General features: G+C 41.8%; 2 protein-coding genes across 18 annotated transcripts in view; one reads left to right on the top strand and one right to left on the bottom strand.

Moving 5' to 3' along the window:
• Positions 1-12,802, top strand: part of tjp1b (tight junction protein 1b) — a 70,041-nt gene extending 57,239 nt beyond the window's left edge. For 10 of the 17 annotated variants that reach the window (XM_026175559.2, XM_026175558.2, XM_080304673.1 and 7 more), the window contains 12 exons: positions 64-274; positions 387-487; positions 567-917; positions 1,252-1,482; positions 2,518-3,384; positions 3,830-3,921; positions 4,219-4,434; positions 4,543-4,679; positions 5,421-5,892; positions 6,076-6,293; positions 7,578-7,721; positions 11,457-12,802. In XM_026175559.2, the coding sequence (XP_026031344.2) occupies positions 64-274; positions 387-487; positions 567-917; positions 1,252-1,482; positions 2,518-3,384; positions 3,830-3,921; positions 4,219-4,434; positions 4,543-4,679; positions 5,421-5,892; positions 6,076-6,293; positions 7,578-7,721; positions 11,457-11,551 (3,135 nt within the window). In that variant the 3' untranslated portion in view covers positions 11,552-12,802. The remainder of the gene's footprint in view (positions 1-63; positions 275-386; positions 488-566; positions 918-1,251; positions 1,483-2,517; positions 3,385-3,829; positions 3,922-4,218; positions 4,435-4,542; positions 4,680-5,420; positions 5,893-6,075; positions 6,294-7,577; positions 7,722-11,456) is intronic. The other 7 variants (XM_026175569.2, XM_080304669.1, XM_080304668.1 and 4 more) reach the window with 5 other exon arrangements.
• A 1,944-nt stretch (positions 12,803-14,746) lies between these two features.
• slc27a2 (solute carrier family 27 member 2) lies at positions 14,747-23,629 on the bottom strand. Its single transcript, XM_026175621.2, has 10 exons — positions 23,002-23,629; positions 21,034-21,243; positions 19,061-19,219; positions 18,821-18,945; positions 18,537-18,731; positions 17,672-17,762; positions 17,366-17,564; positions 17,007-17,104; positions 16,791-16,921; positions 14,747-15,392 (listed from the first exon to the last, which is right to left on the bottom strand). The coding sequence occupies exons 1-10, from the start codon at positions 23,612-23,614 to the stop codon at positions 15,216-15,218; spliced, it is 1,998 nt and encodes a 665-aa protein (XP_026031406.2). The 5' UTR covers positions 23,615-23,629; the 3' UTR covers positions 14,747-15,215.
• Between the last annotated feature and the right edge of the window lie 2,783 nt (positions 23,630-26,412).

Below are 26,412 nucleotides of genomic sequence, written 5' to 3'. Positions count from 1 at the left end.
ATAATATATAATTGTTTGTGTGCGTGCATTTGTTAAAAATAACTCTTTCTTTTCTTAATGAAGGACAAACATGCTGTACTGGACATCACTCCAAATGCTGTGGACAGGCTGAACTATGCTCAGTGGTACCCGATTGTAGTCTTCCTAAATCCCGATAACAAACAGGGTGTGAAGAACATGAGGACCAGGTTGTGTCCAGAGTCCAGGAAGAGTGCCAGGAAGCTCTATGAGCGAGCCATTAAACTGAGGAAGAATAATCACCACCTGTTCACCAGTAAGTGGGAGAGAGTTATAAAAATACCAGTAAATGAAAAAATGTAAATTGTCTTTTTTTTTAACATGCTTTGTTCTTAATGAGCTGCCTGTAATGTAAACTATTCTCTTAGCGACCATCAACTTGAACAATATGAACGATGGTTGGTATGGAGCGCTAAAGGAAACCATCCAGCAACAGCAGAACCAGCTGGTGTGGGTGTCAGAGGGCAAGGTGAGTCTATTCTGCTGCGCTGAACACCATTACTGTGAATAAATGAGCCATCAGGTGACGGTTTCTCTGCTCTATTCAGGCGGATGGTACTACAGAGGATGACTTGGATATCCATGATGACCGCTTGTCCTACCTTTCAGCACCAGGTAGTGAATACTCAATGTATAGCACAGACAGCCGCCACACTTCTGACTATGAGGACACAGACACAGAAGGTGGAGCATACACAGACCAGGAATTAGATGAGACTTTGAATGATGAGGTGGGTCTGCCCACGGAGCCTGCCATCACCCGCTCCTCAGAGCCTGTGCGAGAAGATCCTCCTGTAATTCAGGACACCCCTGGTTACCCTGGATACCAGCACCCCGTGCAGCCTGACCCAGCCAATCGCATAGACCCTGCTGGGTTCAAGATGGCTGCTCCGCAGCAGGTAAAGTTCATATCTGGCATTGCAGACAGGCTTTGCCTTTCAAAGATGGATGCATGGGTGAAATTATATGACTGAAGAGCAGAGGAATTACTCCTTTGTATTTAGTGATGTGTCCTGACCTTTTTGTTAAGATTAAAAGTTTCTTGACTAAGTAATGAATATTTTTAGAAGCTACTGGTATGTTATCGATTCTAATCACATTTCTGCAAGCGATTTCTCTGGCTGGTGTAAAACTGATTCAGTGTAAGGAAGAAGATCACGGTGTTGGGGTAAGCTGTACTTTCTGTGCCCTTGGCAGGCTGTATTATAAATGTCTCTTAACAATACTTCACAGCAAGGTGAGGCTGCTGTGCCCATGCCCTCGTTGCCTCCGACGTCGGTAGCAACCCCTGCTGCTGAGCAGTCTGTACAGCTAGAGGGTGTGCACCTAGAGGAGCCGCCTGCTGCAGCCGCAGCTCCTCAGGCTGACTCACTTAGCAGCCCCAGCCCTGCCCCTGAGCTTATTCAGCCCCCACCACCACCACATGAACCCCACCCGTCTGGACTGCCTGGTCCAGAACCAAAGGTACCCGCTGTTTCACCAGCCACTCGGACCGGGCCTGGGCCTCAGCCTGCTGTTTTAACTGCCTGTCTTCTCACACATGCTTTCCACTTGCTCTCTGCATGACACGCCCACACTGTGTGACTCACTGAGCCCACTGTGTGCCTCTGGCTTCCAGAGAAAATGTGTGACAGACTAGTCCACATGCACCACAGTGGGCTGGGAGACCAGAAGGACTGGTACATCTGAGTCTTTGACCAGGGTGAAGACATCCACAACCAGCCCTAACTGTTGCCTTACTTCCTTTGCATGGCTCCTAATGTTTTTTGGGTTCCTTTCAGCTTCAACTTTTCTTCTGTAGATGAAAAATAGTGTCACAGTAGCATCGTAGTGGGTAGATGTGTCGTCTGTCGTAGTGCCAGTAGTTTGACATTGCATTATATGCAAACTGAATGTTTTTTGCATGATGAAAGCTAACCTGCAGACAGTACTCTTGGTAATAAATTCCTTTCAATGAGCAATTCTCCCTATGGAAAAACAAACTTGCATCTGCACACTGCATTATGTCTCTCTTGTGTAGTTACGCCCTCTGTATATGCCAACAGATCAACCTTCCATAGGAAGTACTGTAACTAGATTTGCTGTCTACAGGCTACACATCATTTGTTTGAAACGAGGCCTTTCAGAAATGTACAAATTACTTGCTAGTGTGCCATTTATCAAACTTTAAAGATGTAAAATTCACTTGTGTTTATATGGATAACCACCATTCTTGAAAGGCATCTTGTCAAACAGGCATTCAGAACTGTTTTTAATAATGGGAAAAGGTTTGCCTGAGTAAATGCACTTTGACTTAATCTTGGTTTAATTCATCAGTTGAGAGATTTTCTTTGGTTAATGTTATTGTTAAACTTTTCAAGGTTTTAGTTTATTTCCTGTTAATTAATTTAATCTTAATCTGGTGTTGGGAGAATACTGGCTGCCTTCTGTCCTGCAGCACTGGTTTGTTAAAAGTTTGCAATGGGATGGATCCATTCATTTAATTCTTTTTCTTCACAGATGTACAAGAAAGATCTTTACAATATGGAGGACCCTGTGCGAATCAACCATAGCCTAAAGCAGTCTATGAGCTATAGTCACCAGCCGCCGTACCAGGACAAACAGCCATACCGCGAATACGACCACCCGCCTTACGGATATGATGGAGGCGGCTACACGGAACCAAAGCCTCACAACACTGATTCTCACCTGCACTACGACAACCGTGTGCCTCATTACAACGAACAGTGGCCCCCCTATGACCAGCAGACCTCGTCCTCCCAGCCCGCAGGGTACCAGCCGGGCCACCAGCAACCCATGGGCTACAATCCCCGGTCCCCCTATGAGGATGGACCGGGAAGGGACTACAGCCCCCCTCAGCCACGCTATGATGAGGCCCCACCAGTGGGCTATGATGGCAGACCTCGCCACAGTAAACCTGGACCGATTCGTTACGATGAGCCCCCTCCACCACCTCTCCCTCCGGCAGGCTACGATGCACGTTCCCCATATGAAGCAGAGACCCACAGCTTCCCCATTAACTCCCCTCGATCACCAGAGCCTTCGAAGCAGTATTATGGTGACTCTGGTCTGAGGTCGACCTACATGCCTGGGCCTCCAAACCGGGGTTTTAAGCCAGGGATGCATGATGCTATGAGAAACTCTGAACCCACCATTCCTCCACCTAAACCAGAAGCCCTGCCCTCCCCAGGCGATCCAGCAATCACCCCAGGGTCCAAACCTCCTCCACCTCCACCCCAGGAAGACCTGGATGAGGACCCAGCCATGAAACCACAGTCAGTGCTCAACAGGGTCAAGATGTTTGAGAATAAACGGTCGGTTTCTATGGACAGGGCTAAAGAGGGAGGTGATTCATCAGTACTCCGGGTATGTTTATCTCACCTTAGTTACAATAAGGATTCTGGCTCAGTAACGCAACAACGTTAAAAACTTGATGTTAGAACTCTGTATTAACTTCATCACATTTCAAATATTTGCATTTGTATTGCTAACAGCAAACTGGTTAGAGTCCTAGTTTAAATACAGATAGCTATAATCTTGAATAAAAATCCTATTTAAAAAAACATTTATGTATGATAATAAAATATACAAGGTAGGGTGTAAATGGAGTCCAACAGGATATGGTATGTTATGTTTCATTGATATGTAGTTATCTTGAAAACGCAAGCTTGTTTATATGAGATTTTTCTTCCTTTTTTTTTTTTTTTGTCTGAACAATTTTACATCTTTCAGGCACAATGATAGATATGTGTGCAAAATCTAAATCTAATGCAAGAATCACTAAAGCAGAGGCCCATGTTTGTTTTTTCAGCCTGCAGATATTCCTAAGCCTGTGATGGCACCTGGACCAGTCCTTAAAGCCAATTCCCTCAGCAACCTAGAGCAGGAGAAGTCCTCCTATAGGTATGTAACCCTCGCTGCAAAACCCCAGACTACAGGGTAGGTGAGTGAAGGACAGTCGCTCATAAGATCCTTGAAAAGGAGTCTTAGAATTCATTTGTTGTAGTTTGAGCTCCATCTAGTGGATGCCGCAAGCCCTGTAGGTTAGCCTCAGTGTCATTGGCTGCCTGAGCTGCCCAGCTGTAAAGATTCATATTGATTTCAAAGATATCTGATAAATTAATCTCATAGACTCTACTTTAAGTTAGTGTACAGTTTCTGATTTGCCTCAATCATTCTGCTGTTTGTCTTTTTCTGCAGGGCTCCTGAACCACAGAAGCCCCACACCAAGCCCCTGGATGATGTAGTCCGTTCCAACCACTATGACCCAGATGAGGATGAGGAATACTACAGAAAGCAATTGTCCTACTTTGATCGTCGCAGCTTTGACAGCAAGGCCATGAGCCAGCCCGCTCCTGGCATTAACCGCTTCCATGATCTGCCCAAACCACCTCAGCTATCCTACCCATACAACAGGTATAACAGCTCAGCCTGTGCCAAAAGTGCTGCCTGTTGTACAACATTTCTCAGGTTTTAAGTCATCACAGCTGTTGAATAATAATTGTTTGTGCCATCTAACTGCAGAGTTGAGTCTGTGGAGAAAGTGAGTCCAGTGGAAAAAAGATACGATCCTCTGCCACAAATCAGTCCCTCTTCACAGTATGGGCCCCCGGCCTCCGCCATTCCACCCGCCACACTCCCCAAACTCAGTCCTGGCGATGGTAAGCTTCCTAAACTTTCTGCTGGCCTTCAAACCTTCGTCTGTACGTTATTACATGAATAACATACACATGACATGAATTATATCTGTGCCATGACATGCTTTCTCCAATAAGCTTTGCCTTTTTTGGCCACTTTTTTTCTTCTGTTCTCATATACAGTCATATACATATCTTCATATTTCTTTTCCTACTGTTTCCAGTTGCTTCCTCTCACATCTTTTTGTTTGTTCTTAAATTGATTTCTTAAACAAGACCGTGGTTTCCAAACTAGCATTGGTTGTCTAGAATGTTTTGGGGTTTGTTTGTTTGTTTTAGCCTTTTTTTTTTCTTTTGTGCACACATGCATTATAAAGTAAACATAGTGCCTCCTGCTACTGCTACCTCTTTGTGTTAATGTAATTTTGTAGGACTGTCCCTGAAGTGATAATGGCTTTAAAAAAAAGACTTTTCTCTCTCTCCCTGTGAGATCAGACTGGCTGCATGGTAGTCAGACCAGAACTGTAAGCAAAACTATCTGTGGCAGGACCTTTTTTTGCTTGTTGCTGATGAAAGATCTCTACTGAGTGTCAAAGCTCGGCACAGTTCTGTAAATCTAGCAAAAAAATCTTGATTTTGCTCATTTGTTGGTAGTAGCTAAACTCTTCAGTACATATAGAAAGTACATAACTGTATATATAATCTCTTGTGTATGTTTAATCAAGACTGTATTTAAATTACTTGATTTATTATATCCTCTTTCAGCTAACTCCGTACCTGAACCATTGACCTCACCCAATCCTAAACCTGAGCTGACAACTCTTAGGCCGACCAGTAGGGATGAACCCACACCTGGCAGTTACCTGCCCCCGAGGGGCCTTCCCGACAAATCCCCGGTCAATGGCACTGATGCAGCACCCCCCAAAACCCTGAGCACTCCTGCACCAACTAGCTATAACCGCTACGTCCCGAAGCCTTACACCAGTGCAGCCCGACCCTTTGAGCGCAAGTTTGAGAGTCCCAAGTTCAACCACAATCTGCTGCCCAATGACACACAGGTGAAGACGGACCTCCTCAGCAAGCCCAGTGTGGTGAGCAACAGTAGTGGGAAACCTCAGTTGTCACCGCAGCCCCTTGATCACGACAGTGGCCTAGACACTTTCACACGCACTATAGACAACAGGCCCAAATACCAGCACAATAACATCAACGCCATTCCCAAGGCCATCCCTGTAAGGTAAGACATGTTCTCACCCCTAGTAGCATTGAATTCTCAGAGAAAGTAATTACTGAGCTGCTGAGAAAGGGAGAGAAACTTGTTTGTGCACAGGGGGTTTGCTCTCATGCCCTCTGCTGTACATTATTCTCTGCCTACACTGATTTGACTGATGATGTTCTCCTCTCTGCTTCTGTCCCTCAGCCCCAGTGCACTGGATGATGACGATGAAGATGAAGGGCACACAGTGGTGGCCACTGCCCGTGGAATATTCAACTGTAACGGAGGGGTCCTGAGTTCTATTGAGACGGGCGTCAGCATCATCATCCCCCAGGGTGCGATCCCGGAGAGTGTCGAGCAGGAGATTTACTTCAAGGTGTGCCGGGACAACAGTATCCTGCCCCCCCTCGACAAGGAGAAAGGTCAGTTCCTCAGTGCTGGATAGAGATCCTCCCTAACCTAGATTTATCAACTTGTGAGATGGTACAGAATCTGAGGAAACTGGTGAAGGTTGTGAAATGTTGACTGTAGTAGTGCAGGGGCTTTGTCTTCCTAGATGAGAATAAAGTTTTTCAAGCTATGCATTTTAAGTGATGTAAGGCTTGGTGATGTGTTTGCCCATGGAAGCAAACACACACTTCTTACCACCTTATGCATCACTAAGAAAACTAGTCTCATGAATTGAAAATTGAAAAATGATTTCTGTATTACTGAATATAGATGTTTTCCTCTAGATCACGGTAGGCAACTCCAGGCCTCGAGTGCCGGTGTCCTGCAGGTTTTAGATCCCACCCTGGGTTAACACACCTGAATCAAATTACCAGACCTCTGGAGAACTTCAAGAAATGCTGAGGAGTCATTTAGCCCTTTAAATCAGCTGTGTTGGATCATGGACACATCTAAAACCTCCAGGACACCGGCACTCGAGGCCTGGAGTTGCCTACCCTTGCTCTAGATCACATTAGTCTGGAGAGAATGCCTGCCACCTCTGAAAAACTCTCTGGTCCCCAGTGATCAATTACATTACTTAGTGGGTTTGTGTGGAGAGCTGTTTTGGGGTATGTATTTGTTTGTTCTGGTGCCCTGGTGGTGGTGGTGGGGCCTGCCTTGTGGTGTGGGGCCTGGCCCGGATGGCTGGCCTTTTTTTTGGGGGGGGGGTCCTGGTATGAGATCTAGGGCCCTGGTGCCCGGGGTTGCCCCACATGGGGATGTCCTGCCTGTGCTTTGTGATTTCTGGGGTACCTGCAGACAGTTTGAAGGTTGTTCAGTTGAGAGAACACTTGTCACTTGGCTGTGGTCTGGATTGGGAATTGCTTGTCTGGGACTCAGGCAGACTGAGTGGGTGACTGAGACTTCTCTGTGAGGTGCAAACAGTGGGTGCTTCTGCTTGCTTTGAGTACCCGTTTGTATTTTATATGTTTTTTTGTATTTATGTGAGCTGTCAGACATGAAAAGCTTAAAAAACAAAGTTTAAGTTTTGCTTTTCTTGGATAGTTGTAGAAATTCTCTTTGAGTTTCAAAACCAATATAGAAACTACTACAGAAAAAAGACCCTGAACTAGATAGGGAAATAAACAGTGGTTATACTGGTGGTTACACACTTTTAAACAAGCATATATTTCTTATTTACTACGATGGCCTAATAACAGACTATTAAATCGGGTGTTTGGTTTGTGAAGTTTAACTCTGGTTGTATATCTGTGCAGGAGAAACGCTGCTTAGTCCGCTGGTGATGTGTGGCCCACATGGACTCAAGTTCCTGAAGCCGGTGGAGCTGCGCTTACCTCACTGTGCGTCAATGACCCCTGATGGTTGGTCTTTTGCTCTAAAATCCTCCGACTCCTCGTCGGGTATGCTGTCCTCTCTCTGTCCTTTTGGGGTCTGTGTGCAGACTTTGGTGTTCAGCAAAGCGAGTTCATTGCTTTCTGAATCAGTTTAACACTCACATCTGTTTTCTGTTTCCCCCCCCTCACCTTTTTATCATGCATGTGCTGTTTGTTGGTGGTGTTATTTATTTTGGGCTCTCTGTTAGTTCCAATTAGGTATATGAACTATAAACAGACATAAAGAGCTAGTATTTTTAATCTTGAAAATCTTACCAGCTGACTCTGAATCAGTTTTCCGACAGAAGCGGTTCCACATCCAGTTTAGTGTGGATGAAGGTGCTGCTGTAGACAAACACAAAGTCTGTGGGTTGGATGACATTATAAAACTATCATTAGACTAGGGCTGCCACGATTAGTCGACTAGTCACGATTACGTCGACTATCAAAATCGTCGACGACCAATTTAATAGCTGACGTGTCGTTTGAAGCTTTGTAAGATCACAAAAGACGCAGGAATAATAGCAGGATTTAAGAGTGTAATAACGGACTGAAACAGAAGATGGCAGCACTGCATGTACAAGGATGCCAGCTGCCGTTAAACCCTGAAGAAGAAGCTGCGTCCCAGAATTCATAGCGCAGCCCAGTGCGGCCCTGCTCAGTTTCCAACAACGGCGGCAGCTAGTTAGTTTTAATATTACTCTTATTATTCTTTCTGGGTCACAAAATAAACGTTTAACATGTTTTCAGAATGTAGCTGTGTAAACCTCAAATATCTGCTCAGTTTATCAAGACACCACATATTTTCAAAAGCGCTCCGACGTTTTCGGAGACGTCTGTTACCCACCAGCTCGATAGCGAGCCGGGGTTCAAGGCTCACTAGAGCTGGAGAGAACACTGGACTCCCGGCAAATCGTTTTCAAACCCACCACCGTCTTTCACTACTCAGGTTAAATATGATATACAAGTCACTTGGATAACTTAAAAATGTTATTGTTTGGCTTTTTTTTTTCAGTATTTTACTTGTTCCTGAGTAAATCTGTTTGGCTGAGATTAAAGTTATAGTTTTTACACAGCTGAATAAACGTCAAGCAGACAGCTGATTATCAGAAGTGTGAGATGCTGGAGAATATACTCCGGTGTCCTGTTACATTTTAGATAGCAAGGAGCAGACAGCTGAGTTTATTAAACTCCACTGAAACAATCTGCAAATTTGATTAAAATTTAATAAACTATCATCTTATCTTTATTTTTAGTTAGCACATGCCTTAAACACTTCAAGCTGTAAGCTAATGATAGTTATATAAGCGCAGATGCATGCTGGTGCAATAAGCTGTACGTTTTACATCCAATGGATGCATGATCTGATTAGTCGACTAATCGCAAAAATAATCGTTTGTGGCAGCCGTACATTAGACCAAACGTTAACATCGCTGGCCACAAACAATTCACTTTGATCTTAAGTGGGCCATACCAATAAAACTTACCTCTGTTTAACTACACATTTAATGTCTGTGATGTCCTATTATAATTTTTAAAAATGGTAATTTCAGCAGTATTTCTCAGTTTTTCTACAACATCATAAAAAGCTGCTGCAATAAATGAAAGTAATCTGTTAGCACAACTTTTGCAAATAATAAATATGTAAAATAACAGTAGCATAAATGTCGATTGGAGAGGTCTTTATCAGTAGGAAGAGCTGTGAAATGTGTGAAAAGTTAAAAGTAAAAAATTCATGCCGTCTTTCACATTTTCCAAAGCCATCCAGTGCACCTCATTGGAGTCTTTGATTCGAGCCCTTATGTTTGAGGCCCCTGGTCTAAACTGTTAGATAAGAAGTGATACCAGTGATACTGGATTTCTATTTGTTTGGAGCCAACACCCAATATACATTAATTAAAAGGAATTATTAAAGGAGCTGGCATCATTATGTTTGGATGTCTCCATAATTGTGAAAACTGAGAGTTGTGTACTATAGAAAACGAGTGCTTTTCTCCTGATGCTTTTCTCGAAAGTATAATGAGCACGTGTCCGACCATATCAAGCAGATACATACCAAATATGAGCTCACGACCACACATTGAACTTTTCTTTGAGGAAAATTCCAAACAGGACCTCATTCCAGCTGCTTATTTTGGATGGATTTGCTGCTTTTCCTATGGAATATTAAACAGGATTTCTCAGAAATGTTTAAATTTTACAGTTACAGAACAAATGCCCACTTGTTTGATTCTTGGTCTTCATTTGCTGAATTTTTATGTTTAATGTCACAGTTTGTGATGTTTTGCATGCCAGATAAGTGTTGTGACCAGTAAAAAGATGTTTTATGAAATGAAAGAAATTTATAGGCATGTTAACTGATCTAGTTTCAGAAACCTTTACATGAGTATCCTATCATCTATACTGTGACTGTACTTAAATTCAGATGTGAGTCAAGATGTAGGAAATAGGGTAATGTTTTATAATCAAGGTATAAGGTAAGTGCTTGGGAGATCTTGTGTTTAAGTATAATCTATTGAGAAGTAGGGCTGTTCGATATATTGAAATATATCGGATGATGATATAAAAACGTCTATCGTTTCATTTTACGCTATCGTTTGTTTCGTGGTGTCGCAAAATAAACTCTACGGCAATATTTTTTCATTATTTTGATGGTCACTGTAGTGGTTATATTAATTTCTTAAAGTTCTCTCTTTCTCTTATATGTAATATAACCATACTACTGATGGACAAGCGCCTGTTTTTATGCGTTGTCGTTAGCAACAGCGACGGTAACACCTTCGTGTGTCCGCTTGTTTATGTTCCACATAAACCTTTCACAATAAAGCTCAAGATCCTGTTGAGACTTTTCAAAATAAACTGAATCACGTGAAAGAGCAGATTATTTACGAATGAGAAGTAAAAAAGAGCCGCCAGGTGCTAAAAAATAAACCTTAGACTCAAACATTAGAAAAGGCTTTTCCCCGCAGCACGCCGTGTAATAAATACTCACAAAGAAAACGGCGGCCGTTACAACTTATGTCTAAAAATGTATAGTTTCATGCATCTGTTAAAACACTCGACTCCAGCTACATGACGCGCAGCTGGAAACATTTCATGCAAGTCGAGCTGCCCGAGATTCACAGAATTTACAGAAAATGTTACATTTTTGTGATTTATATCGTTATCGGGACGATAGAAGTCTTATATCGGGATATGAGATTTTGGTCAGCGATTTTGCAAAATGCCCAGACCAGCCCCTCACTGAGCAGTTGAACAGGTGCACCTAATGAAGTGGCCAGTCGGTGTATATTTAGACACACACTCAGGGTTCTTGCTTTTAGTAAACTTTTCTTATTACTAAAGTAATTATTTTTTGATTTAAAAATGACAGTAAGGACTTCAAATCAAATCAAATCACTTTTCAAATCAAATCAGATCACGAGGCAGCACGTAGACACTAACTTGGCGCTGAATGCTTTTACAAAGGCCAGCCAGGTGTACATGACCTTTCAACTGAAGTCCTGCTAGTTTGGTTGCTTCTAAATTCATGTGTGGAATAAGTATGTTGAAATTCATTAAATTAAGTACTACTTAATTACATGCACTCATCTGAGGAACATAAATTCATGAAACACCCTTCATTAATTTGTGCACTATCATTTGAAATCACCAGCCTTTGCATTTTTATTAAATCGCGTGTTTCGAGTACCTTCAGTTTCAGTTTTCTGTATTTTAAAGCTGCTCTCCATCAGCTGACGTCACGTCTCTTGTTCCCCGCAGGTGATCCCAAAACTTGGCAGAACAAATCTCTCCCTGGAGACCCAAACTACCTGGTGGGTGCAAACTGTGTGTCTGTGCTCATTGACCACTTCTGAAGAGGGCAACAGCTGGCCTGTTACTGAATGTGATAAACCAGGGGACCCGAGTCTCCCCTGCCGTGCCCACTCCACGGTGCAAAATGCTTGATGAAGTATGAACTCAAACTCACGTTGTTTACTGTGCCCAAAATTTAAAAAAACTTAAAAAAACACACACAAGGAGAGTCAGAGTCCAGCATCCCCAAGGCTGTACTCCTCCTTTCTTTTCTTTCTTTCTTTTTTTTGGTTTGGTGCTTACAAGGCTTGCAAAAAATAAAGATGAAAACGTTATTTAAACAAAAGGAACTGGAGTTGGAATGCATGACCAGTGCCACAGACTGAATAATCACATTTTGACATTTTTAGCTAATTTTGTAAAGGTTCAGAGCGGTGGAGGAGGTAAAAACAAAACAAAAGAGGATAATTTTGAAAACTTGTTTAATATTGCAGTTTGATTTTTGCATACTGTAAAAATAAAAACAAAAATAAAACAACAACTCACAAACAGCAAAGTTTGTATATGCAAAACTTTTGTTTGTGAGTTCTGTGGTCATGCGTTTCACTCATGATGGATCTCTGAGGACTTGAGAAATTGCTCAGCGTGACTCATGAAGACGTAGGCATCATCGAGATTTAAACAAAAAAAAAAACTAATGAAGAATGAAGGTTAAGTATTAGTATCAGACACCCGCTCGTCCAGCGGGGTTCTCTCTGTTTCAAACGTGTTTTTTGTAGAAATGTTTTACCGTAGATAAATATACTGACTTGATTTTACAAACTCCTGCTGTCTAGAGATCTATGCATGTGCTATGACTCAGGTTCAGAAGCCTGCTACTACTAAGTTCAACACATGAGAAATCCCATCGTACACTGCAAGCAGTGATGCCTTATCTGCATATTAACTTTTCAGTGAAACTTTAAAACATCGGTTCCTTCAGTTGTAGCGATCACTACGGAAGAAGCAGAAGAAGAAGAAAAAGAAGTTGTCGTCGTTGTCTCTGCATTTTCTCCTAAAAACGGTGAACTCGAATTTAGCACACGAGAATAATTGAGACTGGTGAAAAAGGTATGCTTTCTTTTACTGCTATGCATATGAAGTCTGAGGAAATACAAAAAAACAAAACAACAAGCTAGAAGATGTTTAAGTTGTGGCTGTACATAATGCTAGCATATGGCCTTGGTTCTCTGTAAATGAACTTTTGTACATCTTTGTTATTTTGTATAAAAGAGAAAACGTTTGTTTAAAAAAGAGAAAGCGGTTACATTGGTTATGTTTGTATTCTGGTTATACCCCTGAGCCTTGGAACTGACATAAGCAGTAATAAGTCCGACTTTTCTACCAACGTATACAAACACGTACACACATTACAAACATACACACTACTTAAGGCATTTTTAACTGTCAGAAAACTTTTTATTCTTATTTACAAAATAGAGAAGTGCTCGGTTTAAATGATTTTAAAAGACGTATTTGAGGGGGGCTGCTGTGAAGAGTGGTCCCTTCCTTTCTTTGTGATACTGGATGCTGTATTGTGTGCCCTGAAATGTATTTTTGTACTAAGACAATTTATTATGGCACATCAGTACTATTTTTCTTTTGATATGACGACACTGCTTCAACCCGACACTAGTTTTTTGGTTTTTTTCCCCGTGTGGCTGACATTCTTTTTATTTATTTTGATTTTACTTTCATTTGTTTTCCTTTGCAACACATTTCTAAGTATACCACTGTATTACTAAATAAATTCATTTATAAAGTAAACGCTGCCCAGATTCCACTGTTGTGTTGTTTCCCACGTCTTTTTAGATAGCGACACAGCAACACCAGTTTATTTTCTGCCAAATGGATCCGAGATGATTCCCGCGAGGGTTCAGGAGTTGGCGGCTGTTTTTTGAAATAATTTATTGCTCAGTTTTGAGTTTTCTGCGCCTGCCTGCTAAAATGTTCCATCTGTAAATGTAGTGAGACGTTGGGGTGGGTTACTGTTCACACAGCGAGCTTAACTCCCTGTACTGGATTTTCTGGATTTTTGCATATCAGGAAAAAAATCAATAAGAAGGCAAGTCAAAACGTGTTCCTAGAAATGTTTGCATGTTTACTAAATGATTTGTAGAAACCCTTTAAGCAGCATTTAACACTGAGCACATCTGCAGCCTTTGGACTGCTGGATTTGAGGAACTTCTCGTCTCCTATTTGACAGGAAGCATCTGTTTACCATCTTCCCCAGCCTAGGTTTTCTTCAAGGACACTTTGGCTATATTTATCCTTTTCTAGATTATGTACACTCATAGCACCATCCCACCACTGCCTTATTGCATTATGAGGGTTTTATCAGGAATCCAGTGACAAGTGCTGTTGATCAGAGTATTTTTGGAATTCGACTCATAAGATCGAGAATCTGTGTGCTGTGAGTTTGAATGCTGTTTAGTAAACTCAAAGTAGGTTGTCAAACTGAATTCATAATCCATTCCTTTCACATACAAGGTCTTTAATAATCAGGCGCCATTTTATCTTAAAGACCCCATAATACCATACCCACCACTCTACAGCAGTTCACTCAGACTGCGGCCTCAGTTGTTGTTCTTATCATATTTAAAAGTAGAAAAGCAGCCCCTTCAGCTTCCAGGCTCCTCTTCTGTGGAACCAGCTCCAAGTTTGGATTCATCAGACAGACACAATCTCTCCTTTTAACATTTGATTAAACTTTACTTTGTGATAATGTAGATCGTTGGCGCTGGATCAGGTGACCCAGAATCCTGTCTACACTGCAATAGGCCCAGGCTGCTCGAGGCTATCCATGATGCAATGAGTGTTCATTCACCTTCTTTTCCCCTCACTGTGTTTTATACACCTCTCTGCATTTAATCATTAGTTGTTAATAATCTCTTCCACAGCATGTCTTTACCTTACAAAAATGGAGCGCTTTGACTCAACTGTTGTGATTTGGCTCTATATAAATTCAACTTGAACTGAATATTACTCTGAAGGCCTGAGTGATGGAGCTGTGGAGATGGCAGGGTTTTTTTTCCTGCAGCAGTTTAGCTGCAGTCAGGATGGAGTGAACGTTTGGTCTCCTCATTCAGTCAGCTTTCTGGATCCATCATAAACAGCAAATGTGGTGCTTTCACATCGTCTCCCCCTTATTGTGCACATATGTGGTTATAAGGGCACAACGGCAGCTGCTACATTAACACTTCAGCACTTCAGGGCAGTGTTATGCAATAAAACTGTTAATTTACAGTGTGTGTCATCAGTACACAAACAGATAACGCAGTGTCTGCTTTTACCTCTGTACAAAAGTCCAGTTAGGTAACAACAAATCCCTACATAAGAGATACAGTAGATGTTGAAAAGTCAATATCCAGACTCTGATATCGGAATGGATTAAAAGAGCTTCAGTCCAATGTAAAAACAAAGGCGATTACAGTAAAATGTGCATGTTATGGTTAACTGTCCAAAGAATTAATTAACGAATTAAGAACACAGTGAGTAGCACATACTCTCTGTATCACATAGTGTCACTGTAAGAGGTGAAGGTAGCTGTGCTAAAGATGAAAACCATCTCTCCAAACGTGACTTGACGTTTCCGAGTCCGTCCCTGAGATTAGTATCTGTTAAGATCCATTATTGTTATTTCTTTGCAAACAAAGTGGCTCAGCAGTGACTACTTTAGCTTCTGTGTTAGAGTTTGACTTCCTTCGAGACGACTGCTCTGTAGATTTCTTCGGTCAAGGGCACATAAGTCTTTTTTTCAGGATCCAGGAAGTATAGAGGATCTTTGATGTGAGCTGGGTTGAATCCTTCCTCCACCAACTTCACTTTCTTCATCTTGAAGGTTCCCGTCATCTCCAGGCAGGGCTGCAAAACACAGTTTGAAAGATGTTTTTGTGTCAAGCTTTAGTGTAGAACAAAAAGCAAAGAAAACCAAAACCTAATTAAGATAAACCGCCAATAACAATGCTGTCAATCAGATCAGATATCAGCTACAAACTGCAAAGCAATATTACACAGTTATTATTAGAGGACGGCAACATTAACTCAAAAGAGATAAGAGATAAGAACATGCCGGTGCTTCTATCAGTCAAAAACGGGAAACTGAAGCTATAATTCACACTGACAGATCAAAGTTCACTTAGAAGATTGGGAAAAACATCTTCTGGTCTAACGAGCGTCTTATTCTGCTGCAACAGTCAGATGGTAGGGTCACAATTTTGGTGGAAAGAGCATGTAATCATTGCTCCTTCATGCGTTGGCTCAACAGTTAAGGATAGTTTTGGTGTAATAGAGTGGGGGATATTTTCTTGGCTCACTTTGGGACCCTTAGTATCAACTGAGCATCGTTTAAACACCACAGCCTATGTGAGCATTGTTTCTAATGTCCATCCCTGTATGACCGCAGTGTATGCATCTTCTGATGGCTTCTTCCAGCAGGATAACGCACCATGCCATGAAGCTCATATGATCTCAATCGGTTTCCTGAACGTGACAGTGAGTTCACTGTACTCAGATAGCCTCCACAGTCACCAGATCTCAATTGAGTAGTGTGTTTGAGATGTGGTGGAACGGGAGCAGCAGCTGTGTGATGCTGTCAGGTCAACATGGAGCAAAGTTCCTGACAAATGTTTCACCTTGTTGAATCTATGCCACAATAAATTAAGGCAGTTTTGGGGGTAAAAGGTATATTAGAGTAATTTCCTTGGTACATAAATCCAAATATTTCATAGTTAAAGTAGCTGTAGAACGGTCCTGTACTGCACTTTCTTGGGAACTTTCTTTTTAATCATCTCCAATAATTTTATCTGGAGGGCACATCCTCTACGGTTTTACCAAGTCATGAAAATATGTTGCCAGAGTCAGCATTTCTTGCAGCTGTCCCTAACCCTGAAGGAAGTGTTAGGGTTACATCACTGCACTGCCTTCCTGTTTGGTTCAAAGGAAAAATCTGAAATCCTTAATATTTGTCTAGAAAAAACAACATTGGGACCCAATGACACATCTGATTTCTGATCTGCATTATTGGTAATCTTACACAGTAAAAACTCGGGCTCAGACTCTGATCCACACACCGCTTCAGCCATCTGGATTTCAGACACCAAGCGTTTAGCACGTTTAGCCTTTGAGCATGCACTAATTAAAGGTGGAAAGGATGAACTCCGTGAGTACAGCAGAATCAGACCACAAATTAAAACAATATCTTTAAGCCATAGCGGCCCGTCTGGTCTGGATGTGCATGTATTATTTATTTATATTTATTACCTGAATCCTGATGAATCTGGGTCTCGCGTAAGCTGGGAGGTAGTTGACGACCTGCGTGTACGTGGCCGAGCAGTCGAACTTTTGTCCTTCTTCCAAAGTGAGAGCTGCCATGCCGACTCGCCCTTCATGACCTTGATTGAAAAATGAGAGAAATATGAAATGCAAAGTGCAGACAGCTCTGTAAGGTTTTAATATTTATGACCCGAGTGCGTTTACCTTCAACTTTCACACCGTAAACATTCGCCTCTAATATGCAGTGAACCATTGTGAGAATGTCTGCAACCTCCGATGTGGCGACATTCTCTCCTTTCCACCTGAAACAAAAAACACGAAAAGACTCCAATGAACAATTTCTGCAGCACAGTTTGAACCTGATCTGCAAGTAAACACCTGCACAAAAGAAAAAAAGCCATTTTCACACACACTATTCTAACCAGCTGTTAATTGCATATTTTTATACTTTTAATAGCTGAGAACTAAACCAGACCAAACGGTGACTCAGTCTAGACTCGATCATCTGGGCAGAACCACAAAAACAAAGCGACAGGTCAACACAAAAATGAGTCACAACTTGCCTGAAAGTGTCGCCGACTCGATCTTGAAAGTACACAAAGTTCTCTTTGTCGAACCGAAGCAAATCGCCGGTGTTGAAGTACAGGTCGCCCTTTTTCAGGACGTCTCGAAGCCGCTTCTTCTCCGTCTGCTCCTTGTTACCAGCGTAGCCAACAAAGGGGGACCTCTTTGTTACCCTTCCCACTAAAAGTCCCGTTTCACCTGGTAGAGACATCAGGAAACAAAATAAATCAAAACTCCTTTTTAATTTCACTTCTATCAAACTAAAACTCCTTTAAATTGAACCCGATTTCTCTTTACAGACTCACCTACGGCTGCTTGGATGCACAGACCCTGCGAGTCCCTGACAGGTTCCTCCTTCTCAATGTCAAACTTGATCAAAGTGTAGGGGAAGAAAAACTGGAAAAGGAAGAAGGAAAGAAAACCCACCAGTTAAAATTTTTAAAAGTAGTGGAACAGCCAGCATGGCAGCAACTCTGTGAGGACGCACAAACATCAACATGCTTGTTTCAGGATTTGATAAAAAAAATAGGATTTAGGCTTATCCATGTAACTTTTCTAAGTATTGCAAAGTTGGTTCACTTATTACAGGGTTACATCACCACTCTGACTTACACTATAAACCAAATCTGCTCTGGAACAGGTTATGAGATAAAGTCAGATATGTCCTGTGTATGCTGATCTTGCTTCATAGTACAAGGCCTATCTCTATCTGAGGTCCAGGTAAGTGATTGCGCCAAGAAATGAGGGTGATTTTTAACAGATAAAGTTTTAGAATGTAAAGTGCTTAGCCAAGAGAAGTGATTTGAATGATCTGATCATTTAAAAACACTGTACACATAATGGCCTTCATCATTTGTGTGTACAGAGAGTCTGAGACTCTTCTTCATGGGGGACAAACACAGTCAAGTTTTGCTTAAAATATCTGTATGCACTGTTTGTCCAATCAAACGGCCACCACAACTTTAAATGTAGTCGCCCTTTGCCCGTTCATCATTTTGTATCCAAGAATGCATGTGTGGGTGTTTATTTTCAAATTCAACTCACTCCTGTAGCTGTTGATGACATTTTGCTCCAATTTAATTTAAATGTGGTCGACCAATGTAAGCTCCAGATATTAACGCAGACATTGCACCACACTGTGAAAACATGCGACTTGCTTCCTTTTCCTACCCGGTGCACAAAGTTGACTCGTCCGACTGCGCCGATCTTGGACGTGTAGTTGATGAAGCCGATGTTTCCCTCTGTGGCAGCGTACAGCTCTCTAACTTTAATGTCTCCAAAGCGATGAAGAAACTCGGACCAAACGTCCGTTCGGACACCGTTGCCGATTGCAATTCTCACTTTGTGGTTCTTCTCATCGTCTTTCTGCCAAGAGCGGGATGGACACGGAGATATTCCACCATTAGGACGGCGGCTGACTGACGTAGTTGCAGACTGATTAGGTTTCCTCTTACCTTGGGCGTGTTGCAGAGATAGCGCAACGTTTCACCGATGTGCTGCATCACCGTGATGTCATACTTCTTGCAATCATCCCAGAACTGAGAGGCAGAGAACTTTCTCTTCAGGACTATGGTAATACCTGCAAGTCAAATCATATTACACAACCTTTATCTTCCTTAACCGCTTAAGCTCCTGACCCAGGCGTGCAGATGCTTTTGCTCTTGTACTCTTGAGAGGATTAAGAGGATCATTACCTCTCTCGATGGCTCCAGTCATTCCGATCAAGAAGCCGGCGCTGTGATAGAGAGGCAGATTGATGTAGAAGATGTCCTCTGCTGTGACTCCACATATCGACTGGAGGAAGGAGGCGGCCCACACCCTCTCATGTGTGACAATGGCTGCTTTAGGCAAACCTTCCCAGGGAAAAGAATAACAGATTGTGCTTTTGAATTAAAGAGGAACAAAGTAGTATGATGCACTTCACTGTGGTTCATTCATTGATCCTGAATCTTCTAATGACTGCACAAAGCAACATTTAATCTTCTCAGCAACAAACAGTCCCAAGTAGATGGTGAATATAATGGACTCTCAGCAGCTATAGATGCTGAATTTTTCATAATGAACTGGTGCAGATAACTCTAAATGGTGAAAACTAAATAATCGATCAGGTGAATGATTCTTCTGTTTTTATCCATGCTGTGCCGAAGCCACATTTTGTTTAAATGGAAACACTGAAAAAAAGGTGTATTGAAGTCGAGGAGAAAATGACTCTACTTCTTCTTAAAGTTATGGTAAATGGACTTGTACCACGCCTTTCGGCATATCTGCATAGGTTATCAGTCTAAGGAGCTACACGTAAAGGATAAAGGTCACTCTGGACTGAGAAAACAGCGCGAGCGAGGAGTGAAGGAGGACATCTATGTCCACTGTGAATGACCATCACGGAACAGCAGGTTTGGCTTGTGAAGCCAACTATTAGCAGCTTACAATTCAGCTTAAAAAAAAAAACAACAACAACAAAAAACATACAAAAAACTTAAAGACGTCCAGTTGCCTTCTTTTTTTCAAACTCCTGAGACCACGCCTTTTAACTCAAGTTTAGCACTCAGAGTGCTTCCTGCCACAGATCTCATTCACCCAATCACACACACATTAATACAGTGCTTTTTTCTAACATGCATACTCCACTGAATGCATCAGGAGAAACTTGGGTTCAGACCACCAGCTCCTGGTTGGTAGATGACCCACTCTACTACCTGAGGCACAGCAGGTTTATAGAGTCTATAGAGTGGTGTTCACCTTTACGATAATTGTATCTTTTAAAAGAATGAATATAAGGCAATAAAGGTAACAGAAGTTGCTAAAGAGTGGACTTATACATCCATCAGGTTTTCTGCAGATCCAAGCTTGTTCAGCACATCGTTGTAAAAGACCGTCTTAAGGACTCAACTGGGACTAAATTTTGATTTAAGCCTATTTTCCACCAGCTAAAACTAGTATACCATTTAAAATGACGGTGAATAACAGATGTTCCAGCTTGCATCATGTACTACTCTTATCTGAAAAAGCTCTGTGGGACATACAGCATTTAATTTAGGCACATCCCTGTAATGCGCCTTGATGGAGCGAAGATCAGCAAGCCTGCATCAGAAAGAACAATTGTGCAGATTTTTTCCCCCCTCACCCATTAGTCTGATCAAATTTAATTACCACAATTAAACATGTGTGCAGGCTTCACACAACCAGGACTTAAAGGTTCAGTGTTTATGTTTTCACTTGTGTTAGTGCTATGAAGTAGTGAGAGCATTCACAGTTTGTCTAAATCAGGCATGTGTAAGATGTGTAAGACACACAATCTGTCACTAACACTGGTACTGTGCCAAGACATTCTGCAGTGTGCCAATAAAGGCAGGAAAGAATAAAACTACTGGCTAGTAAACTGTGAAAACAATGCAGAGTGAGGGAAAAAAAAATCCTGTAACAAGAAAACCCCAGGGTTCACTTTTTATCAGTTAGGAAGCTGTGAGTGTGTTTGCTTTTTGCCTTTCAGCAAATGTTATTGCCCACAGATGACCACGTTCAATTAACACCCCTCTCCAAGAACAGAAGGTGTGGCTGAGCACAGATCTAGTGTTTGAAGCTTGATGCACCTCATAAGCTTGACTGTTATCATTGCAATCTTATTTTGCGTGCCAGCGTTTGTTTCAGAGCAGTTTGCTGTTGTTACCTGTGGTCCCAGATGTGTAGATGTAGAGAGCGGTGCTCCTGATATGGATGTTGGCCCTGAGGTCCCGGGACAGTGGCTGATCTGAGGCCTTGGAGATCTTGTCAGACAAAGCGGTGATGCCCTGCACACTGCAGCTGTCCGACATGAGGTACACGCTGATACCCCGCTCCCTCAGCGTCGGCAGGACCTCCTCCACAGCATCCTGCAGCTCTACAATTAGACAGTAGCTTTCAGCTCAACACAGCCCGTCATAGCGCTGTGTTGCCAAATGTGGCACATGTGCACCTACACATGTGGGCCTGTATCATGTATCCCTGATCCCACTGGGGTGGGAAGTTCAGCTCTCATGCATGCATTTCTTAGTAAAGGCCTTTTAAGTTCTATAATGAGAACGCAAAGAAACACGTTTGCAAGCTGAGATTGTTCTTCCGATGAAGTTGCTCTTCAGTGTGGAGCATAAAGAGCCCCCTTGTTCTTTAATCATTTCTGCTCATATGTGAAGTATTCGTTTTCCTTTTTGCAAATGTTCATCCGTTCAAAACTGCATAGTCATGTGCTTTTGTGCTGAGGTGTTTTTTCTTTTATCAAACTGTTCTCCCACTAGGAGCTCAGTCTGAGTGGAGTTTTTTTTCTCCTCCTCTTACCTCATGTAGTGTATTTTCGTTGTTTTTTTCCTATCAGCCTACCTTCTGACATGTCTGCCCAATGTGATGTTTGTGTAAAGTTGGTCAGAAGGTTCCTTTGTGAGTGCGCATGCGCCATTAGCGTGCTGCCTGCTGTAACCCCTAATTTCCCTCGGGATGAATAAAGTATTCTGATTCTGATTCTGATTAATCAAGATCGTATCCCCTCCATATATGCAGATATAGAATAGCAATTAATCGATCCAGCAAAAATGCACTTCCTGCACTTTTTTTTTAATCTATTTAAGTTTATCCTAACGTCTAACTTTTGGCCGCGACTAAAGCTGATCAATAATAACCTTTAAGCAGAGGTTATTGATTGGGACTGATCTCAAACAAACGTTTAGGTTTATGTCGCAATTTACTCAAAGACCGACTAGCTCAGTTTTTCCTTTGTGGAAGCACTGAGTTTCTAGCTGGAGGTTTTTATAATTAAGCTGGAAGTACAGCATTCATGTGGCAGGTGGTGCAAAGCAATTTATTTTTATTATTATCATCCATGCCTTCTAGTTTAATTTACAGACAAAAAAAAAAACAGGGAGAGAGTCCCTGACGCAGGTTCACCGTGCCAATAAAACTGCGATCATCTGAATAAGTGCACTTTTGTTTTGCATTATCGTTCATCACTAACAGATGATGGAAAAGGGCCAACACTGCACTGTATCTAATCTTAAGAGTGTGAGTCAGAATCTAGTCAGTCTAGTCCTTCCAGCATTTATAGACCACGTTATGATCTGATCTCATTATTGCATTATTCAACAATCATTACCTGCAAACTAAATACAGCTGTCAGAACAATCAGTGCATTTATCCATCTGCGATGCAGTGCGGAATAAAGCTTACTATAAATATAAGACACGAGGAAAGTGGCAGGACAGATGTGACGGGGTGAATTATATTGTCAAGTAGCCTGCAAAATCTGCACTGAGCAGTATCTGTTTGCATTCATTTATAGAATTAATATAAACTGTTGTTTATAAACTCTTTATTTTAACATCTTTGATGCGTAAAAGGGTTTAATTTAGGATTTTTATTCCCTGTTGGGTAAAACGCTGGAGACCCACGTTTCTCTTCTGCAATGAATTGCGTGGTCAAAATCATTTTACAAGAAGAATTAATAATATAATATCTGAGGATACTTTCCGTACTTGCACAAAAGCCGAGCATGAAGAGTTATCTCTCACTTGCTGTCGAACTTTGAACTTCGCAGTCCTGTGGGAGACGCGTCAAATAACGAGAGCCTCCTCTGGTCCGACGCAATAATTTATTTCTCGCTGTATCTCACCTGAGGAGGCGATGATCACTTTGGCCCCGCAGCAGGAGAAGCAGTGCAACAGGGACTTGGATCTGATGTTGAAGTTGAGCAGGGCAGCCGGGCAGCCCAGCTTCGCCAAACCGAGCCAAGTCCAAATGAAGCTGGGCTCGTTCGCAAGGAACAGGGCCACCGTCTCCCCCTCCTTCAGCCGGGCTTCAGCCTGCAGGGCTCGGGCCACCTTGTTGCTCTGTTTGTCCACTTCGCCATAAGTGTACGAGCGACCTTCGAAGTGTACAAAGATCCTTTTGGGGTGCCTCTTCGCTGCATCCAAGAAGCAGTCCAATATGCTGTAAAAGGGCTTGATTTTCTTGTATTTGGTTAGTCTGATGCCACATTTAATGCTCTTTAGGATGTACGCGAAATCTTCGCCAAAGTAGGGACAAAACGCGCTGATGTAAAAGAAACAGAGAAGTGCCAGTCCGGCCAAGACGCTGAAGCAGATGTACATTTTGCAGAGCGCTGAAAGAATAAGTGGGGAGAGGCAGAGGAGGCGCACACTGTGCTGCTCAGTCAAATTTGTGACAAAGTTCACCGTCTCGACCCGGGGCGGTGCTCGGATCTGCCCCGCTGACCCCTCCTTCATTTCGGGGAATATTTTTCAGTTGCTAAATCGAGAATTTCCACTTCCACTTACAACCTAACTGTTGATGTTATGTTGCATTTTCCCCCGATGTCATGAAAACGCCTTCTAGCGTGGTAAATAGTGGGAAAAGCGAGCAAACAAATCAGTTTGGCACTTTATTTTGAAGGGAGACTGAATGGATTGTGTTTCAGTACATCGGAATGATTTATGCGAATAATTTCCTCGTAATTATTTCTAAACACAAACAAGTGGGAGAAGACTGAAATCCACCCACGCATATTAACAAAAACAGTCATAAACGACGGACAGCGAGTCCGTAAATGGCAACCTTTATCATAAATCCGCAATCTGAGCGGTGGTGGGCGTGCGCCAGTGCGCCTTCTGTATTCGTCTGCTGATTTATGGGGAGGAGCTCCTCTGCGAGTTGCACAAACGCTCGCTTTTTACTCTCTGGGGGAGAAATAACACAAACATCTCGCCGCACCCTGCTACCAAGTCTGCGCTTTCGGGAAAGATTTGTGATTTTAGTGTCAGATATTACCACTGTCCTGCAGATTTGAGCGGTGTGTGAAATTGCTAAGGCTGTTTCAAAGTGTGAAACAGGGTAGTAAACAATGCTTGTTTCCAGTAACAGGCTTGTTTTTCCCAGTAAATCTCTATAATCTGTAATCTGTACTTAAAAAAATAGAGAAAAGCAGCAACTCATTCAGTGAAAATAGGTTAGGCTTAAAGGGAACAAAATCTAACTTCACTTGATGTCTTTATAGTGTTTGAAACTAGAGACCGACACCAGAAATCAGAGGTGTGGACTCGAGTCACGTGACTTGGACTCGAGTCATTAATGTTATGACTTTAGATTTGACTTGAAAAAATGTTCTAAGACTTGTGACTTGACTTGGACTTTTACACCAATGACCGGGGACTTGAATTGGACTTGAACCGGTTTGAAAAGACTTGATATTTCTCCCCAAATCTAAAATTTAACACGCATATTATATAGAAAGTGTGCACCATTAATTCAATTCATTCATTCGTTTATTCAAACCACACTCCGTACGTATGTGTGCGGGAGCTGTAGCAAGCCAATCAAATTAACCAGATTTTTTTTAAGAAAAAAAAAACGCTCAAAAATGCTGCAAGGAGTTATTTTTTTCAAGTACATAAACTATGAAGTAGTCAACAAAAAATGAAATGCAATATGCAAAACATGTAATCACAGACAGAGATGGAACAACTTCCAACTTTGTCCGACAGTTGAAGCTACGTTGATGATACTGTTTGGTTTGAATGTGTATAATATTTTTGTCATGCTATTTTAAAGCCGGTCCTACAAGCGCATCCAAGAATAACATGCAGCTTATCTCAGAATTGTTGGTGAAAATTATTCTTGGAGCCAAGTGTAATTGAGCTGCATTTTATAGAGGTGCAATTTCACAATTTGTGTATATTTTCTAAGATCACTATTCCGTCATGTGTTGAGAAAAACAGAGATTTAAAAATCACATGGTCTAATATTTACATTTAGCATAACTGCAACATTTTATTTATTTATTTATTTTTTTAAAGACTCGAAAGGACTTGAAATTCAAAGTTTCAGACTTGTGACTTTACTCGGACTTTTACACCAGTGACTTGAGACTTGACTCTGACTTGCCTGACATTACTTGAGACTTAACTTGTGACTTGAGGGTAAAGACTTGAGACTTACTTGAGATTTGCAAGACAATGACTTGGTCCCACCTCTGCCAGAAATCCACCAGGAAAGCTTAATTTACTCATAAAATCAGACTTCTGTTAGCAACCAGAGGAGCCACCCCCTGTTGGCTATTATAAAGAATGCAGCTTTAAGGCCTTAACTTTTCAGATCTGAAGCTTCTCCATAACCAGCAATACTAGTTTGCCTGTTTGAACAGTAGTCATGGCTACTATTCATTGTGGTCAGCTTAGGTGATGTGTTTGGAAACAACAGGTATTACCAGCTGGTCTATTCAGTTACTTTCTATTTAATTCGTTTAATGTCATGTGTTGTGAAGACCCATATTTTAGCACATCCTAGCACACTCACTCACTTCACCAGATGCACCTTGTTTAGTTCTCTCACCTTTGATTGGGTGTAGTGCTTGTCCTTAATTGCACTCACCTGTCACATGTTATATAAGGACGGCATTTACTTTTGGCTCACTCTTTCTTCACTCCCACACGGGGTGGCAGCAGCGGTGAGGTTCTGTTTGGGTTTTTGATTTTATATATTGTTTAAGGTAATGAGTAACTTAAATCTCTATTTTCTTTCAGCATTGGCAGTCAATGCGTATCTTTCCTTCTTTCCTTTATTGATTTGAGAATAAAAGGAGAACTCTGTGAATGATTAGATGACTGCTTATTCTCATTCTAATCAGATGAGCCCTTAAACCCTGAGCCTTCCTTCATAACATCATGCAAAACAAAAATAAATAAATAACTAGTGACGTGGCCCATGTCATCCTGTCAGAAGTCACACAGATCCACACAACATTCTGCTCAGTGACGTCGCAAACTGTGCGCCAGTGCTGCTGACTACAAATGTTGATGTAGAAATAAAACACGTTTGCAAGATTATTCAGCCCCACACCCCCAGTCAGCCAGATCATCACATCAAATAAATATTGTTTGAAGTGACAACGAAAAAAATCCAGAAAATAAAATTGATATGATTGTTTTCTGAGGTTCAGGCCAGTAATGATGAAAGTGTATTATCAAATCCCAAGAAGGACCCCAAGCTCACAAAAGAAACCAACTTTTCTGATCCTCCAGCTCCAGCT

This window comes from Astatotilapia calliptera, chromosome 7 (assembly GCF_964374335.1).
Source record: "Astatotilapia calliptera chromosome 7, fAstCal68.1, whole genome shotgun sequence".
In the NCBI taxonomy this organism is placed as follows: Eukaryota; Metazoa; Chordata; class Actinopteri; order Cichliformes; family Cichlidae; genus Astatotilapia; species Astatotilapia calliptera.
Note: the sequence above shows the minus strand (reverse complement) of the source record. Positions and strands in the feature narration are given on the sequence as shown.